Here is a 19,163-nt window from a genome sequence, read left to right on the forward strand (position 1 = left end):
GGCCAGAACTGTTCTGCGGATTTTATCTCACAACAATCCTACAAGGTAGGTACTGTTATTATTCCTATTTTACAGGTGAAGTAACTGAGATAGGGTAACTTGCCCAAGGGAAGACAGGGTTCACACCAGGCGGTCTGACTCTAGACCCCATTCTATTGGCTTTCCTGTCTTGGCCGGCCTCCCAAGCAAAGATTACAGCACTTTGCCACAGGGCATCTACAGGTGATGTAAGAGGCCTTTGGGGGCCGGATGAGGAAAGTCCGCTTGAGTGGGGGTGGGGCTTCCTTTTGTAGCTGAGTTCTCAGGCAGAGGAGGCAATCAACAAGTGCAGAATGGACAGAGAGCACGAGACAGTGTGGCCAAAGCAGACTGCATTCAGTGGAATGCACAGTAGTTTCTGGTCATCCTCTATAAACATGGGGAGGGGACACTGGACTCTGGCTCCAAGTCTGAGGTGTCAGCATGAAGTACTGTGGCTACAAGACTCATTCTCAACCTGCAGCCTGGTCCTAAGCACTGAGCTCTTGCCTGCTTAACACCTGTAATCAAGGCTCTCTCTTAAACCAGACATAGCTTGTGCTTCTGGGCCCCAGCCTTGCTCAGCTCCATCTCCCAGAGAGCCAGGTCCTGTTCTAAGCCCCAGGAGCAATGCCATTAGCCAGCTGATGCCTTTCTAGAGCTGGCTTCCCTCAGTCTGGCTCCACTAAGCCCATATCTGATGGTGATGGCAAGGAGAAAATAAGAAAAGGATCAAAAGCAGAAGAAGGAGGGGGAGCCTAAGTGGCTCAATTGGTTAAGTGCCTGTCTTTGGCTCAGGTCATAATGCCAGGGTCCTGGGATGGAGTCTTAAGTCTCAGGCTCCCTGCCCAGTGGGGAGTCTGCTTCTCCCTCTCCCTCTGCTCCTCCCCCTGCTTGTGCTCTCTCTCTCTCTCAAATAAATAAATGAAATCTTAAAAAAAAAAGAAAGAAAGAAAGAAAGAAAAGAAAAAGGCAGAAGGGAAACTATTTAGTGCAGGAGCAAATGGCCCTTTTGCCAAACATCTGCAAGTCCTATTCTGTGATTCATTCGGGTCTCTGTTCAAATGTCACCTCATCAAAGACCTTCTCCCATCTCTCTCCCCATGCCTGCCCTCTGTCCCTTTACTCTGCTTTTTAAAAAAATCTCTCCCTGACATTGTATTTGTATGTTTTGTATGCTTATATGTTATTGCCTGGATCTCTCCCACCACCCCCAGCAGAAGACAGGGAGTTTGTTTTAGTCATTGTTGCATATCCTTAGTGCTCAGAGCAGTGCCTGGCACATAATACTCACTTACTAAATAGTGGTAAGCTGCAAGAAAACAACAGTCCCCACGTACCTGAAATTGGTAGGCAGAACACACTATGACAGATGACATTTACAAAGATCTCTGAAGAAGTCAAGGCAGGGAAGTATTTATTTTTTCTTAGGAGTAAACAAGATAATGTTCCTAAAGACAGTAACAAAGTTTCTGGAATACAACAAGCCCATAGAAACATTAGCTATGACTACAGGAAACATTCTAGAAACATTTACATGCTCTGGGTAAACCTCCCTTACCAGGAACACCCAGCTCATTTCCTGAGAGTTTGAGATGATTGGAGCTTTCCTGGAGAGCGAATCCACTGGGGAAATAAGAGGTAGTGTGGGTGTGGTCGGTTTCTGGACAAAACTGAAAATATCTGATAAAGATATTTGCCAAAGAGAGGACACTCTATTTATTTATTATTTTTAGGTGGGGGGGAGGGAGAGAGAGAATCCCAAGCAGACTCCCCACTGAGCACACGGCTGGATTCGATCCCAGCACCCTGATATCATGACCAGAGCCAAAACCAAGAGTCAGTCGCCCAACCCACCAAGCTACCCAGGTACCCCACCACAAAGGAGACTTTAAATAAAGGTGTTCCTGCTGAAATAAATATATAGTCCGCTGTCGAGAAAGGCATGAGATTAGACGAAACGATCGGCACTGAGCCCTTGCAGATCAAGTATGTGTGGAGATGTGTGAACTCTGCGTGTCTCCGTGCTCCTGCTTTGAAGAGGAGCTGTGATGGGGGACAAACCTCTATCAGCAGTCAAGGCCACAGAAACTAGTCTGTTTGACAAATTACCATGTAATTAAACAGAAGGCGCATGAGATCTATTTTAAGCACATCCTTTCCCTAGTCTTACTTTTCCGCTCAACTTCCAAGTCCTCACCAGCCAAAACCGCAGCTGAAAAACTGCAGTTTAAAAACGGCAACCTCACTGTACTATCAAGGAATTTTTCTCATCGTACCCCCAGAACCAAACTGCCCGGCGAGCTGTGGTGCTGTCGCGAATGCTATCGTAGAAAGAGGCTGACAGGAGGTGAAAACGGGTAAACTTGAGGGTAGACAGGAAACAAATACACAAGTGTTTTTCATGTTAAGGATCCTTCATGGGATACCACATCATCACGTGGAACACATAACAGACTTCTTTCAACGCTCCAAGTTTTCATATCCCGAAAGCAGCAGAGGGAGGGAATAATTCTGAGAGGTTAACGTTTGTAAACTCCTTTGCATTGGAAACTGTCTTAAACTCTCTATTAATCTTATCTCTACACCTCTGAAAGGTACCCCTTTTGCAGATGGGCAAAATGAGGTTCAGAAAAGTTGAACGGGGCGCCTGGGTAGCGCAGTCGTTAAGCGTCTGCCTTCGGCTCAGGGCGTGATCCCGGCATTCCAGGATCGAGTCCCACATCGGGCTCCTTGGCTGGGAGTCTGCTTCTTCCTCTCCCTCTCCCCTGCTGTGTTCCCTCTCTCGCTGGCTGTCTCCCTGTCACATAAATAAATAAAATCTTAAAAAAAAAAGAAAAAGAAAAAGAAAAGAAAAGTTGAGGGATGTGCCCCGAGTAGCTGGGATTCAGAACCGGTCCCTGAAATTGGGTGTTCCAAAGCAATGCTCTTTTGGCAACATTGATGACTCCTCGATGATTCCTAAATGCTACTGTATCGCCAAGTTTGTAAAGGTTCATTGCCAGAAGGGAAAAAAACACAAAGCGAGTGCAGTCTGTTGTCACAAAGCTAAATTTATTCACTACTGAAATCCCTAAACTATACCCTTTTCAATGTGTCATGTTGAAATATTCTTTCATAAAAGAAAGGATATTTTGACATGAAAATTTCCCCCAAATCATGAAAACAAGCATGAAAAATTAATGAAGGAATCACAATATAAGTTTTAGAATATCCTTTTTCTGCAACATCATAAGTGGATGATCTTATATCAATCAATGAAATTTCTTCTGAAATTTTACTGACCCATGAAATAAAAGACTGGCACCACTGCACTATAATCAGTATTTTTCAATTTACCCATCAGTAGCTCATGAAATCATTTTAGTCGGTCAATACCTACGCCCTCTCCTTTCTTTCTTTGCCTTCGATAAAATAGAATAGACAAGTAGGAAAAAAAACCATCAGAGCTAAGGACAGGTAGCAAAAAGGTTAACTAATGTTTCATGAAACTCTTGTTTTAATTTTATAAACACGTAAATGCAGGTTTGACCTGAGTCAGGTTGTAAAATGTACTCCTTACTGTGGGTTACGGTCAAAAAATTTGGAAAGTCTCAGCACAGTTTTTCTTGAGTAATACATTTTCGTTATTGAACAGTTGTAAAACATAGAAAAATCACAGAAGTCATCTATAATCCCATTATTCACAAATGACTGTAATTAATATCTGTATCTCCTAGGGACAGTCTGGTTCCCTATCATAGAAGACACTAGCTGGACACACAAACACTAAACACCCCTAAATCCTATAGCGCTGGCAGCATGATTTAAATAGAAGACCGTCCCTCCATGGCATGGGGGTAGAGGGGAGATGCCCTCAAACAAAACCAACTAGTGTCACTTCAGATGCTCAGGCATCCATCAATCTCTGATTACATCCACTGATAGGTGGAATTGATTTCTACCCACCCACTCACAGGAAAAATGCAGTCTTCCACCTTAAAGGTAAGCATCTGATTCCATCATTAACATTTTCAACGAAGATTCAATCAAATCAGATGATATATTCGCCTGGAATTTTGCTTCCAAGTGTTAGATATGGTTTATTTTTAGTCTTGGGAGTGAAGGAACTTGCGTTAACAGGTCCTGGTGCGAATAATCAGTTCACAGCCAAGCTCGGGGTGCAGCCAATGTTCATGTGCAACGGAGGATGACTTTGAAAATATGGCAAATCCAGCTTGCACTCCTCTTGTGAGAGCGGTGGGGTCAGAGCAGGTTTCACTAGTGAGAAAGTGTAAACTGTGGGGGCGGAATAAAGTAGCCAGGGTGGTCTCACAACACCACAAAGCCCTCCATGCTAGTGTGGACTCATCCCAGACAACCAGGAGAACTTCTCCCGCGGGAATTGTGGGAGACTGGCTCAGGATTAGGAGAGTCACCTGGGATGGCACTAAAGAGTTTGAGGGATCTCAGGCTTGCGTCTGCTACAGAGGAGAAATGCATGAAACATGCTACTGAGAACCTTGCTGGCATGTGAAAATTAACTTCAAAGGGAGTAAGAATTCAAACATCGATTAATTTGTTTCATACCAAACACGGGTGCCCTTACCAAGCTTTTATAGGGATCCAGTTTCCAGGAAATAAATGTGGACCACTTATGTAAAAATTAAGTTGTGAGAAAACATTGTGATAGGGGCGCCTGGGTGGCTCAGTTGGTCAAGCGGTGGACTCTGGATTTCGGCTCAGGTCATGATCTCAGGGTCATGGGGTAGAGCCCCAGGTCGGGCCCTGCGCTCAGCACAGAGTCTATTTGTCCTTCTCCCTCTCTCTGCTCCTCTGTCTGCTTGCGTTCTCTCTTTCAAATAAATAAATAAAATCTTAAAAAAAAAAAAAAAGAAAGAAAGAAAAAGAAAACACTAAGATATGTAAATATGGAAACTCTTTTTCTCTATTATAGTCAAATGAGCTTCTTACTCCAAAGTATGTTTTTCATACTCGCAGGGGTCCAGGAAGTTTATGATAATCCAAGCTGATTTCAGCACGCCAGGGACTGCAGGCTAGTGGCCCATTTGGTTAAATAAAGTTTTACTGAAACACATTCACATTCATTCCAATAAACCACTGTCTATGGCTGTTTCTGAGCTACAACAGCAGAGCTGAATGATTGTGACAAGACGTGTGATGGCCTACAGAGCCAAAAATAGTTACTTGCTGACCCTTTAAGAGAAAGTTTGCCTATAAGCAAGGATTTCTGTGGAAGCAATGTGCCTCCGTAACAGGTGGCATATACTGAATAAGTTCTGGCCATTTCTGAGGGCCTTTTCCTCCTGTACAATGAACTGGTGATTATTCTCCCTCTACAGAGGTCATTTATTAAGGGGCGCATATGAATAGCTGTAAAATATAACAGGAACGCCAGTGGAGTCTGGATTGGTGTTAAGCCAATTTCAGAGAAGTGTGACTTTCAGGGTCGCAAGGAATCTACTCAAAACCTCCCCTATAACACCAATCTGGATGTTTCAGTACTGAACCTAGACGAGGATAAAGACACCCAAAAAGTAACACTGCAGGGACACCTGGGTGGCTCAGTCGGTTGGGCATCTGCTTTCGGCTCAGGTCATGATCCCAGAGTCCCTGGACTGGACACTCCATGGGGCTCTCTGCTCAGCGGCGAGTCTGCTCTCCCTCTTCCTCTGCCCCTCCCTCTGCTCGTGTTCTCTCTCACTTGTGCTCTCTTTCAAACAAACAAATAAATAAATAAATAAAATCATTTTTTAAAAAAAGTAACAGTGCAACTCTCTGCAAGCAGAACTTGGGCTGCATATTCCTTACAGGCTGGATACAAATCTGGAGCCTGCTTTTAAAACTCTTTTTCTTTTAGCAACTTTCTTCTACTTGGCCTTTGCCTTTGGATGGAAACCCAGACACATACCTGGGCACACACCCATCCACATTCAAACTCAGGCAGACCACACACCCTTGTAGGCTGAAAATCCTGGCCACCAGATTTCTCCCCAACTCTCTATACCAAGCCCCTGTCCTCACCTGCTGAGAAAGCCACACCTGCTGAGCAAGGTCACAAGGATGCTGCAGGTGAATATCACCTCCCCCATGCAAGGCCTTTGGAGCGGACAGAATTTTCAGCACATCATGGGTCTCATGTCTGTCAGGGGAAAGACCTTTATCTGACTTGAAACATATGATCTGAAAGCCAAACCCAAATCTCAGTGTCATCTTGACAATATTTCTATTAAATAAAATCCTCTGTTTTGTTGGGGGCTTTTTAAATCAATCTGCCACAAAAAGCTTCTGGACAAGTTAATAATGCAGATGCCTGACTCACACTCTCCAGCAAACACTCCTCCACAAAGAATCAATGGACTTTGTTCAACCCATCAAAACAGTGGGCAACTGAACAGTAATACAATTAAAATACAGCTCTTCCTTATATTCTTTTCTATATTTAAAAAAAAAAAAAAGCAAGTATGCTGAAGTCTTGGGAGTCCCAGAACCAAGACATAGCTGGGTTCAAACCTGAGCTCCAACCCTGATAGCAGAGCTAACACCTACTAAACGTATATTCCATTTAGGCATGTACACACAATCACTACTTTTCAGCCCATTTTTAAGGATGAGCAAATTGAAGCTTAGGGAGTTGAAGTGACCTGTTCAAGGTCAAACACTTAATAAGAAGTGGCAGAACTGGGATTCAAACTTAGTCTGGCTCCAAAGCCTAGTTTTGTCCCTTCCTCCCATCCCCGACCCCCGACTCTACAAAACAGTAGTCAGACAATGTCAAAGGTCTCTGACCTCCTGTCTTCCTGGGAGAGGTCTGGGAACATGCTGTTTCATCTCTCCTTTTATTCTTTCGAAGCATATGCTAGCATGTCGTTTCTTCAGATGACTTGGCTTAAGCCTTCTTCATTACAGTCACAATTGAGTCATACTTCCTGCAAATTCTACCGGCTCACTTGCTGGGTTCTGAGGGTTCACGGATTCTTGGCTCATCTCTCCTACTGTGCATCTTAACTTCAATTTGAGGTCATTTCCTGTCACCCTCATGCATCACCTACATGTGGAATTTGCCTCTCAATACTATTTCTGGAAGGTCTCTATAATTGCCTTGACCCTACAAGACTGTGAGCCCCGTCAAGGAAGGATTTGCTGGCTCATTCATCACTGTATTCCCACAACTTGATATTTACTAGATGGTCACTGCATCTTTGCCACATTTCAAGATTAAAGTTAACTTCACCCCTCTTAACACTGTTGGTGGGAATGCAAACTGGTACAGCCACTCTAGAAAACAGTATGGAGGGTCCCCAGAAAGTTAAAAACAGAACTACCCCATGACACAGCAATTGCAGTACTAGGTATTTACAAGGATATAGAAAACAGATTTGAAAGGGTACACGCACCCCAATGTTTACAGCAGCATTATCAACAATAGCCAAATGGTGGGAAAAGCCCAAATGTCCACTGACTGATGTATGGATAAGGAAGACATGGCATATTTCTATATTGGAATATTACTCAGCCATCAAAAAGAATGAAATCTTGCCATTTGCAACCACGTGGATGGAACTAGAAGGTATTATGCTAAGTGACATAAGTCAATCTGAGAAAGACAAATACCACATGACTTCACTCATATTTGGAATGTAAGAAACAAAACAGATGAACATATGAGAAGTGGGAAAAAAAGAGAAAAGGAAACAAATCACAAGAAACTCTTAACAATAGAGAACAAACTGAGGGTTAATGACAGGAGGTGGGTGGGGGTGGACTGTTACGGGTATTAGGGAAGACACTTGTGATGAGCACTGGGTGTTGTATGTAAGTGATGAGTCACTGAATTCTACTCCTGAGACCAATATTACACAATATGTCAACCACCTAGAATTTAAATACAAATTGGAAAAGAAAAAAAATAAATAAAGTAACTTCACTAAGGCCAAGCAAGATGACAGCTTTAGGCAAAGTGATTTAAGAACAGTCATAATCTGGGTGAGGGCTATCTGGTAGAGGAACATGCCTTCTCTCGATACCACACAACGCACAAGGGTTTTGAAACAACATAAATGGGTTCCGGAGTTACCGTCCTCTGTTTCAAGTCTTTGGCACCCAGGTAAAAGCCGTACATCCTAGATATGGGCTGTATGTGTGGATGAATCCAACACAGGGTAAAAAACTAACAAGTCTTGTTCCATCTGCCAAGTCCTCACTAGTGCCACAAAGAAGAAAGCCTTCTCGCAGCCCATGTGAGAGGAAGCCAGAGAGGGCTATGCAGCGGTCTCCAGAATTAAGTGCCATCCTCCCTTCCACCCCCACAAGGACCCTACAGAGCCCACCAAAGAGACTGGAGCTGAGTATGTCCTCACTAACATCATGAATAACATATTACTCATGGCTGATGAGACTCTTACTAGCTTCATTACGAAGTAGGACCCAGATGAGGCATTGATTTTCTTTCCACTACATACGGACACAAGTAAAGGACGAATGATTTGATCTGAAGAAATACTGGAAAATAAGCCTGAGTATTGAGACTTAAGTGCTCCTAGAATGAGAAAATATATTAAATGTCAGGCAATGGCATGTAAATAAAAACACAAATAGGAAACTGAACTGCTTCCTCTCTGTACGCCCCCCCAAGAATTTAGAAACTTGGCTGCACACAGAGATTCCCGCTCCAAGGTGTCCGGCTGTGTTTAGAGGCATGCCGACAGGCCATGACTTAGTAATTCCTGAGAACCTTCCTTTGAAGGTTTTTGAATCATATTTAATACCAAGCATGTCATAAAAAGACTCACTAATCATTGATCAATAAAATATATTCCCTACCACAGAGTGCCTTTTTTTAGCTCCAATCTGAAAAGCATTGTTTTCCTGCCACCCACTCAGGGATCAAAGACAGAAGAATGTCAGGCCCATGAGCACAAAGCAAAATGAAAGCGTGACTGGTCTCTGATCACTTTGTGCTTTAAGTGCAGCCACACGTGGATCATTCTGGAACAAAATGGCTTTTTTGTTCTTGTTGTTTAATGAGTCAACGTACTGTGTAATTCAGGAAAAAGAGGGTCTTCCTTTTCTCAGAATTTTCCTGATCTCATATTTAAGGTCAAAACTAGAAAGTGTCCCAGGAGGTAGGAAAGTCTGGCTAGCTCTTACATCTGAAGCATGCACCGAACCCACAAAACTTGAGGCAAGGACACAGAAAAGGATCCATGAGTCTGGCACAGCAATTTGAGATGCTGTATGCTGGATATAAATCTGTCTTCCTAGGAAATGCACCATATCTATGCTCGGCCCCAGAAATAGGAAACTTCTAGAATCAGTGCCAAGGAGATGCAGCTGAAGGAGCAATGGAGAGCACTTCCATTTCTCCACCATATGTACCTATTTTTCCCCCCTCAGCCGCTATACCTGCCTGTCTTTTCCAACTTCACATGGCCATCTTTCTTTTTGCTTTCACAATTTTTCTCTCCCTAAACAAGCCCTTCCTCGTGGTTGTGAGCCACAGTCCCTGCTTAATTTCACTGAATGGGCAACCCAGTGTGAATCTGGGCCAGAGGATACTCTGCCCCTTACCAGGTCAGCTGGCATAGACAGAACCAGTTACTTTGTAATGCCAACCTAATCCTAAACAATAACCCACGGGATCACACTGTGTCCATGTCCTGTGGTCAAGGGCATTCGTTCTCATCATGATCACACTAATAACTAGGATTCCTAAAATGACCCCATACTCAGTTGCTGATTTCTTGTTTGTTTCCTCCCCCTCCAGCAAGACTGTTTCATGCAACATGTAAATCTGCCTATCCAGCCAAAGAATGAAAAAGGGGAGGCTCTTGTGATAGAACTCTTTGCGTGAAAACACTGAAATTCCGGCTCCGTGCACTATAATTTTTAGGTCACTACTTACTAAGCAAAGTTAGAATATTCTATTTAAATGTAAAATTGTCTTCTCCCAGGACCAGCAGAGCAGCACTGCCATAAACAAACCAACTGGACAAGTTAGAAATTTTGTCTCTAATAAAAATGGGTATCCTGGAGGCTTTGTATATAGACTGCAAGGCAATGCGCAGATCTTAATCTACTGCCTAATCACCTCCTGATAATGAAGTCATGTGCCTAGGAGCCTAAAGACTCCAGTCATCTGTGGGTAAGAAGATTTACGCCACAAACTTCCCAAGGAAAGGATACTCCAATATGTCTGCCTTACTCACCAACTAAGCAGTCAAAACTCCATGTCTGCGGGATATCAGGGAGATATTTGCAATGGTAATGACCCCAAAGGTAGGCTACCAGCAGGACAGCTGATAAGTTATTTCAAATGCGTGCAAATATAAACATGATCCATAGCAAAGGACATTCAGAATTTTATAGAAAAAAAGAAGAGATTCAGTTTGGGGCTTTAAATGCTCTTTGTGAGGGGCGCCTGGGTGGCGCAGTCATTAAGCGTCTGCCTTCGGTTCAGGGCGCGATCCCAGCGTTCTGGGATCAGCCCCACATCAGCCTCCTCCGCTGGGAGCCTGCTTCTTCCTCTCCCACTGCCCCTGCTTGTGTTCCCTCTCTCGCTGGCTGTCTCTATCTCTGTCGAATAAATAAATAAAATCTTAAAAAAAAAAAAGAAAAGAACCAGGAGGGTCCTGAATGTTGGGACAATTTCCATTTAAAGGGCAACTTAGATCACTGATAGAACTTCTTCAATGGTGATGGAGATGCCACGTTAAACGAGAGAGAAATGTGATACAGTGAACATCGAATTTCTCAAATATGGCAAGGACCCCACCCAGGAACCTCAGCATCCCTGCACCTGGGAACCCTGACTGGGGCGGGGGGGGGGGGGGCAAGGAATCTAGGCAGAAATACACTTCATCTGCCACAGCTACCCATGACCACCTTGTTTTTCCTAGGTTTATACATCTGTATATTTTTATACACTATAAGCTAACAGTGGGTGAAATTATGCAAAACCCCACTGTAAATCAAAGAGCATCACATATGGACAACGGAAAGGAGGTGTAGGGCGCCTGGCTGGCTCAGTCGGTAGAGCATACGACTCTTGAGGGGTTGTGAGTTCATGCCCACACTGAGTGTAAAGATGACTTAAAAATAAAGTCTTTCAAAAAAAGAAGAAGAAAAGGAGGCGTACATTTATGTACAAAAAAGGACAAAACCTTATTTGGAAAGTTAAGTGAATTTTCAGAGTTGGTACATGTGTTCATAAGACTCCAGTCACAGCCAGGACTGTGGGGAAAAAAAATGCTATTTTCCATATTATTCCATACATAACACAGATACTGCTGAGCCTTCTTACAAGCAAAAGAATATATATATATTAAAAAAAAGACAGTACCTTATATAATACATACAGAAAGTATTCAGGTGTGTTTTTCAGGCAAGCAGGATTTTCAAAATCAACGTTTTCATTCTGAAAGATATCACTACTGCCGAGTTAACACGTCTCAGTCAGGACTTGATCGCTTTCGACCAAAGCTCCTTGCAAATCATCCAGAAGAAAAAGGAATATAACATGAACTTCAGAAAATGTTATAAAACTTCAGAGAGAATAAAGCTTGAACCCAGAGTGAACTTCTGGGTTCAAAAAAATATACCATTTTAGATTTCATTTATTAAGGGCATTACATAACCATGTCCATGTAACCGTAACAGCCAACGTTTTTTTAGCACAGGATGCAAGGGAGGGGCAGAGGCTGAGGTTGGGAGAAGTCTGCCCAGGAGGACTTTAAATGGACGTAGACTCATATTATAAAAGCTGCACTGACCCAAGGGATTAGGAGAAGAATGGGACTTGGGTCTTCTTATTAGGAATCTTACAATCTAATGGAAGTGACACCCAGAGAGGTTCATGAGCTAAAGAAAGCTGAAGAGAGGTATGCCCAGCTGGCTCAGTCATAGAGCATGTGAATCTTAATCTTGGGGTCATGAGTTTGAGACCCTTATTGGGGGCAGAGTTCACTTTAAAAAAAAAAAAAAGGCAGGAGAGAACTGAATTATAACTGGAGAGATGGCAGAACCTTCCCTGAGAATGTAGCATTTAAGTGGGAGCTAAGGAGTAGGTAGAATTTGACAGTAGTGCAAGGCAGCAAAAGAGCCTAACAGATGGAGACAATGTGCAAAGACGCCAAAGCAGAAAACCATAGAATATGCTTGGGAAATGGATTTCAATTCAAATGCAGATTATGATGCACCCTACAGAAAGAGGCTGTCCTTTGTGCCCGTTATTCTCTACTGCCATAGTGCTAATCGTGATTTTTTTAAAAAAGATTTATTTGAGAGAGAGAGAGAGCGCGCGCGCACAGGGAGGAGGGACAAAGGGAGACGTTTGGTTTTTCTTTTTTTGTAAGATTTTATTTATTTATTTGACAGAGAGAGAGCACAAGCAGGGGGATCAGCAGTCAGAGGGAGAGGGAGGAGCAGGCTCCCCGCCAAGCAGGGAGACCAACGTGGGGCTCGATTCCAGGGTCCCAGAATCATGATCTGAGCCAAAGGCAGATACCTAACCAAATGAGCCACCCAGGCTCCCCAAGAGTCTTAAGTAGACTCATGCTCAGCATGGAGCCCTTCGCAAGGCTCAAGCTCATGGCCTAAGCCGAAACCAAGAGTTGGATGCTTAACCGCCTGTACCACCCAGGTGCCTCAGGGCTAATCATGATTTGTTGTGATCCCTGTTTGTACTTATTTCCTATTGTTTATTGTTTGTGTCCACCTCTAAACCAGGGGATGGCAAATTTTAAGAATGTACTCCTGTTTGGTCTGGATTTTTTCATGCAGCATAATTATTTTGCAATTCTCCCATGTGGTGTGTATAGGTTGCTGTTTTTATTGCTGAGTAGAATTCCACTGAATGGCCATACAAGCATTTGTTGATAACATTTACCTGGGGATGGACGTATGGTTGTTTCCAGTTTTAAGTCTTATAGGTAAAGCAGACACAGTTGATTTTAATTCTTGCCTTTACTATTTAGTAACTTTTCTGCTCTCTTTCAAAAATACTGCCATACCTGACCATGGATTGACAACTGGGGAGGCTGGGTGAGGGTGCATGGGGCATCATCACACCATTCTTCCTATTTTTGTGTAGCTTTCATGTTTTCTACAATAATAAAAAAATTTAAAGGGCACGTGGTTGGATCAGTCAGTAGAACACACAACTCTTGGTCTTAGGGTTGTGAATTCGAGCCCCACTTTGGGTGTGGAGATTGCTTAAATAAGTAAACTTAAAAAAAACATGTTAAGTTATTATAAAGTGTGTGTGTGTGTAAACGCTAAAAACACTCAATAATTCTTTAGCTGAGCTAATGTGCCATACTTGGGGGCTTTATATAAAGAAGGTTTAAGTTTGATTTCCATATTTGATTTATTATAGTCATGGGAAGTGTTTGCTAAAAATATGAATTCTTTATTCTCACCTCAGGAGTACTAAATCAGGTCATACTACTAAGTCAGTCTTATAAGCAGACAGTTTAGAAAACACTGAATGCTCTCATTCTGAATGATCTAACCTCCGGTTTTGATTTCATACTGGAAATGAGGAACAGTACATTTAATTCTCCACTATCATCTCTTCTGTTTCTATGCTTTCCACTTCTCTTCCATCATTCTCATATTCTCAATACACTGAAATTATATCCAGTAACCAACTAATTACAGAGAAACACCATAATGGAGAAACCATGGGGTAGAACTAGAAAGAAATCTGCAAATGAGAAACAATATAAGAAAAAGGGAAGGGGTGCCTGGCTGGCTCAGTCAGTGGAGCATGCAACTCTTGATCTCAGGGTCATAAGTTCGAGACTCACATTGGGTATGGACCTACTTTAAAAAGGTGCAGGGAGGGGAATAAATTTAATTATAAAAAGAAGTATGTGAGGTACACGTGGGTGGCTCAGTTGGTTGAGCGTGTGCCTTCCGCTCAGGTCATGATCCCAGGACCCTGGGATTGAGTTCCCGCATCAAGTTCCCTGCTCAACGGGGAGTCTGCTTCTCCCTCTCCCTTGCTCATGCACGGAAGCATTCTCTCTCTCTCAATAAAAATAAATAAATAAAAGTATAAGGTTGAAGTGAAGATTCGAATCCAAGACTGTCTCTAGAAGAGGCACGGTCCCATCGTGAAGGAGCTTGGGCTCTGGAGCCAGAATGTCTGGGTTCAAATGCTGGTTCTGCCATTCACAAGTTGTGTGACCTTCGGAAAGTTATTTAATTGCTCTGTGCCTCAGTTTTCCCATTTGTAACATGAGGCGGTAATAGAATCCACTTCATAGGATTGTTGTGTGAATTAAACAGGTTATTTTACATAAATGCTTAGCCCATATTAAGCACCCAAACAATGATAGCCATTATTCGTGAGAGGAATAATGGTTAAGCGCCCCTATCTGCTATTGTGCACCAGTTCTAATAACTAGATGTCTCAGTCCATTTGGGCTGTTATCACAAAATACCATAAACGGGGTGGCTCATAAATGGAAATTTATTTCTCACAGTTCTGGAGGCTAAGAGGTCCAAGATCAAGGCACCAGTAGATTCACTCTCTGGTGAGGGCCTGCTTCCTGGTTCATAAATGGCTAGGTTCTATGTCCTCACATGGAAGAAGGGTCGCAGGGGCTCTCTGAGGTCTCTTTTGTAAAAACACTAATCCCATGCATGAGGGATCTCAAAGGCCCTACCTCCAAAAAAGCACCATCAGATTGGGGATTGGGTTTCAACATATAAATTTGGGGGGGGACATAAACGTTCAGTCGATAGCACTTGGGATTATACCAACTAATTCCTGAGACCAAGTTGCCTCCTTAGGAACTATTCTAGTTCCATTTTCTTTAATACAGGGCCTGATGACCTCCTCAAGAGCCCCTAGAGCTGGGGAACATGTTAACAACCTCCTCCTTCCCCCCACCCTCCTTCCTGCTTCCTAACTGGCATCCTGTCCCTAAGCCCCACCCTGAGCTGGAGAACTTCCCCACATGCTTCTGGGATGCTGCCAGGCAGGAGGCCAGCATGCCCCATCCACCTGCCTTCCAGAAGCATCTGATCACCTCCTGATGGCCATCCCTGTTGATACTCACCTGCCTTGGCCACACTGGTGGTCTGGCACAACCATGCTGTACTTCCCAGGCGCGACTCCCGAGGATTTGTCCCAACCCGGAAGCCATTTCCATCCCCCTTTCACGTGATATTACAGGATAAGATAGGGCATGTTTCTTTTTTTTTTTTTTTTTAAGATTTTATTTATTTATTCGACAGAGATAGAGACAGCCAGCGAGAGAGGGAACACAAGCAGGGGGAGTGGGAGAGGAAGAAGCAGGCTCATAGCAGAGGAGCCTGATGTGGGGCTCGATCCCATAATGCCGGGATCACGCCCTGAGCTGAAGGCAGACGCACCACCGCTGTGCCACCCAGGCGCCCCAAGATAGGGCGTGTTTCTCATCATCGTCGACACAGTTTTGTCTCAGCCTAACCCCCGTGTACTAATATGTGGAAGCCAAGAAAGGGACGCATCCTCCCACCCCTCCATACCCTGATTCTGCCAATGGCTCTATCAAACTCGCTCCAGACTCTGTGCCAGGGAGCAATAGTAGGCCACCCATGATGTAGCACACATGCTCCTTTACTCTCAGCGAAAACTTTCACCACCTCAACCAGCCAAACATCTGTTTAAACCTCACACTAATATTTACAAATTAAAGAGATACTAATTACATACTGGGTTCTCCAGCTATTGACCTTTCACTTGTTTAAAATAATTCTTACTAATCAAACATCAGAAGTCTAAGTGGCAGATTTCATTTGCAAATACTACAACTTTCCTCTAGGTAATGACTGTTTTCAAAGAGACAACTAAAGAAACAGAATGTTTAAAAACTGAGTTTTCCCAAATTTAACTCTTACACATTGCTGATAGGAGCATAAAATATTACCATCACCTTGGAAAACATGTGCAGAACTCTACACTCCTAGGCATATTCCCTAGACACTCTCGCACATGGGTAGTAAGAAAGAGTTTCAAGTATGTTCTCAGCAGCAGTGTCCATAAAAGCAAAACTCGAGGAACAAGCCAGTGTACATGGATCAAAGAATGGATAAATACATTTTGGCAGATTCATATGAAGTATACTACATAGCCATAAGGGGCACCTGGCTGGCTCAGTGGGAAGACCATGCAACTCTTGACTTCAGGGTCATAAGTTCGAGCTCCACACTGGGTGTAGACATGGCTTAAATAAATGAATAATACTTAAATAAAAAAGGATACTATACAACCATAAAAAATTATTGAATTATAGTTAGATGCATCAATCTCACCGTCAAAATGTTGAGGGAGAAAGAGCTAGCTTGGCAATACAATGGGGAGAAACAGTCTTTTCAACAAATGGTGCTGGGACAAATAGAAAGTCACGGGCAACGGAATGAATTTGGATAACCACCTTATACCCTATACAAAATCAACTCAAAATGGCCCAAAGACCTAAACGTAAGAATTTAAACTATAAAACTCTTAGAAGAAAACATAAGTATAAATCTCTGTGACCCTGGATTAAGGAATGGTCTCCTAGACAGGACACCAAAAGCACAAGGAACCAAAGCAAAAATAGATACACTAGTTTTCATCAAAATTTAAAATGTTTGCACTTCAAAGGACATTATCAAGGGAGTGAAAAGACAACCTGAAGGATGGGAGGAAATATTTGCAAATCATGTATCTGATAAGGATCTAACACCCAGAAGACAAAAGACACATAACTTGAATAGAATTTCTCCCAAGATTTGCAAATAGACAATAAGAATGTGAAAAAGATGTTCAAAGGCATTAGTCATTAAGGAAATGCAAATCGAAACCACAATGAGATACTATTTCACACCCTCTAGGATGGCTAGAATTAAAAAGAAAGAAAATAAAAAGCGTTAGCGAGGAGGTGGAAAAATGGGAGCCCTCATACACTGCTTGTGAAAATGTAAAAAATGCATCAACTGTGGAAAACAGTTTGGCAGCTCCTCAATAAGTTAAACAGAATTTCCATACGACCAACAATTCCACCCTAGATATATTTCCAAAAGATCTGAAAACTGGTGTTCAAACAAAAACTTTTACATGACTGTTTATAGCAGCATTATTCACAATAGCCAAAGAGTGGCAACAACCCAAATGTCCACCAATGATGACTGTATAAACAAAATGCGGTATGTTCATACGATGAAATATTATTGACCCATAAAAAGGAATGAATTACTGATTCATGCCATAACATGAACCTTGAAAACATTATGCTAAGGGAAAGATGCCAGGCACAGAAAGCCATACATTGTATGATTGCATTTATATGAAATATCCAGAATATACAAATTCATAAAGACAGAAAGTAGGTTTTGGGGCACGTGGGTGGCTCAGTAGGTTGAGCCAGTATGACTCTTGGTTTTGGCTCAGGTCATGATCTCAGGGTCATGAGATCGAGCCCTGCATAGGGCTCCACACTCAGCCCAGAGTTTGCTCATCCCTCTCACTCTGCCCTTCCATCCATGTTGCTCACTCTCTCCCTCTCAAATAAGTAAATAAATAAAATTTTAAAAAAATAAAGAAAAAAAAGTAGATTTTGGTTGTCAAGAGCTGGGGAAAGGGAGTAATAGGGAGTGACTGCCAATGGGTATAGGGTTTCTTTTTGGATGATAGAAATGTTCTGGAATTAGGTAGTGGTGATGCTTGCACAACTGCTCAGTGAGGAGTTTGCTTCTCTCTCTCCCTCTGCCTCTCCCCCTGGCTTGTGCTCTCTCTCACTGTCTCTCTCAATCTCAAATAAATAAATAAAATCTTTTAAAAATATATAAATAATAAATAAAACCACTGCTCTGTACACATATTTAAAAGAGTGAATTTGGGGGCACTTGGGTGGCTCAGTCACTTAAGCATCTGACTCTTGCCTTTGACTTTGGTATGATCTCAGGGACGTGGTATTGAGCCCTGTGACGGGCTCCATGTTCAGCTCACAGAGTCTGCTTAAGATTTCTTTCCCTCTCCCTCCCCTCCTTCCTTCCCCCTACTTATGCACATTTTCTCTCTCTAAAATGGATAAATAAAATCTTTTTTTTTTTTTAAGAGAATTTTGGGGACGCCTGGGTGGCTCAGTCAGTTGACTGTCTGCCTTTGGCTCAGGTCATGATCTCAGGGTCGTGAGATCAAGCCCTGCATCAGGCTCCCTGCTCAGTGCAGAGCCTGCTTGGATTTCTCTCTCCCTCTCTCTCTGCCCCTCCCCACCGCCCTTGCTTGCACTCTCTCTCTCTCTCAAATAAATAAATCTTTAAAAAAAAAAAAAGAAAAATGACTGGTGGGGAGTTAAAAAAGGACAATCATGACCCTCGGAGGAGCTCATAATCTAAAGTATGAGTGGCCACCAGCTCCTGAAAGCCACAGCCTCATTTCTTCCTCATAGAATAATCTCAGCAAAGGTTTTGTCATTCCCAGCACTAGCTATGATAGAGGAATCCATTTCTTACAATTAAAATATTAAATACATCTTACTTTCTGGGGTTCAGAGTTTTATTCCGAAAGTTTGTTTCATCTCCCTTTTATAAATCTGCTTTTAAAGACTCAGGAGATAAGTGGAATTAGAATGCATAGTGAATTATAAAAAACTTGTTTACAAGACTTCCTTTTTCACTTGAAGTAATGTACTTTTAAAGCCCTGTTTTAAATGATATCTTTAGATTATCATGCATTCTTATCTAGGCTCTATTAGTTTTTGAATATTCATATAATGACATCTTGAAGTGCCTTGTTGCAAGATACAGTCTAGATAAATATAGAAGCTTTCTAAAAACAATCAAGATTTCCCTCAAGATTTATAATAGCTTTAAGGTAATCTAAAATTGTATCTATGCTTCCAGTTTTACTGAAGAATGGCAAAAGCAAAGAGTTTTTAACTTGATCACTCTCTTCCCAGGAAGGAGGTCAACATTCTCATTTTATATCACAGTGTCTGGGATATACACCGCAAAATGTATCATTCCTGTAATTAATTCAGGAATACATTCCCATTTTAGGATCAATGGTCTCTACTGATAAAATTAACTTGCTAATGAACAAATAAATGTCAACTTCTCTGGCTGTACAAAGCAATGGTGTTACTGGAGAAAACAGATGGAATTTGTAG

The 19,163-nt window shown here is 42.4% G+C and overlaps 1 protein-coding gene across 9 annotated transcripts in view; it reads right to left on the minus strand.

The window, feature by feature from the left end:
* Positions 1–19,163, minus strand: part of PITPNC1 (phosphatidylinositol transfer protein cytoplasmic 1) — a 237,959-nt gene that overhangs the window by 199,978 nt on the left and 18,818 nt on the right. For 2 of the 9 annotated variants that reach the window (XM_019805305.2, XM_011231567.3), the window contains exon 1: positions 6,808–7,327. The exons of 6 other annotated variants lie outside the window; for them this stretch is intronic. In XM_019805305.2, coding sequence (XP_019660864.1) covers positions 6,808–6,839 — 32 coding nt within the window. In that variant the 5' untranslated portion in view covers positions 6,840–7,327. Of the gene's footprint in view, positions 1–6,807; positions 7,328–19,163 lie in introns of those variants that run through there. One more of the 9 variants, XM_034641406.1, reaches the window with a different exon arrangement.

Source organism: Ailuropoda melanoleuca, chromosome 13 (assembly GCF_002007445.2).
Source record: "Ailuropoda melanoleuca isolate Jingjing chromosome 13, ASM200744v2, whole genome shotgun sequence".
Lineage (NCBI taxonomy): Eukaryota > Metazoa > Chordata > Mammalia > Carnivora > Ursidae > Ailuropoda > Ailuropoda melanoleuca.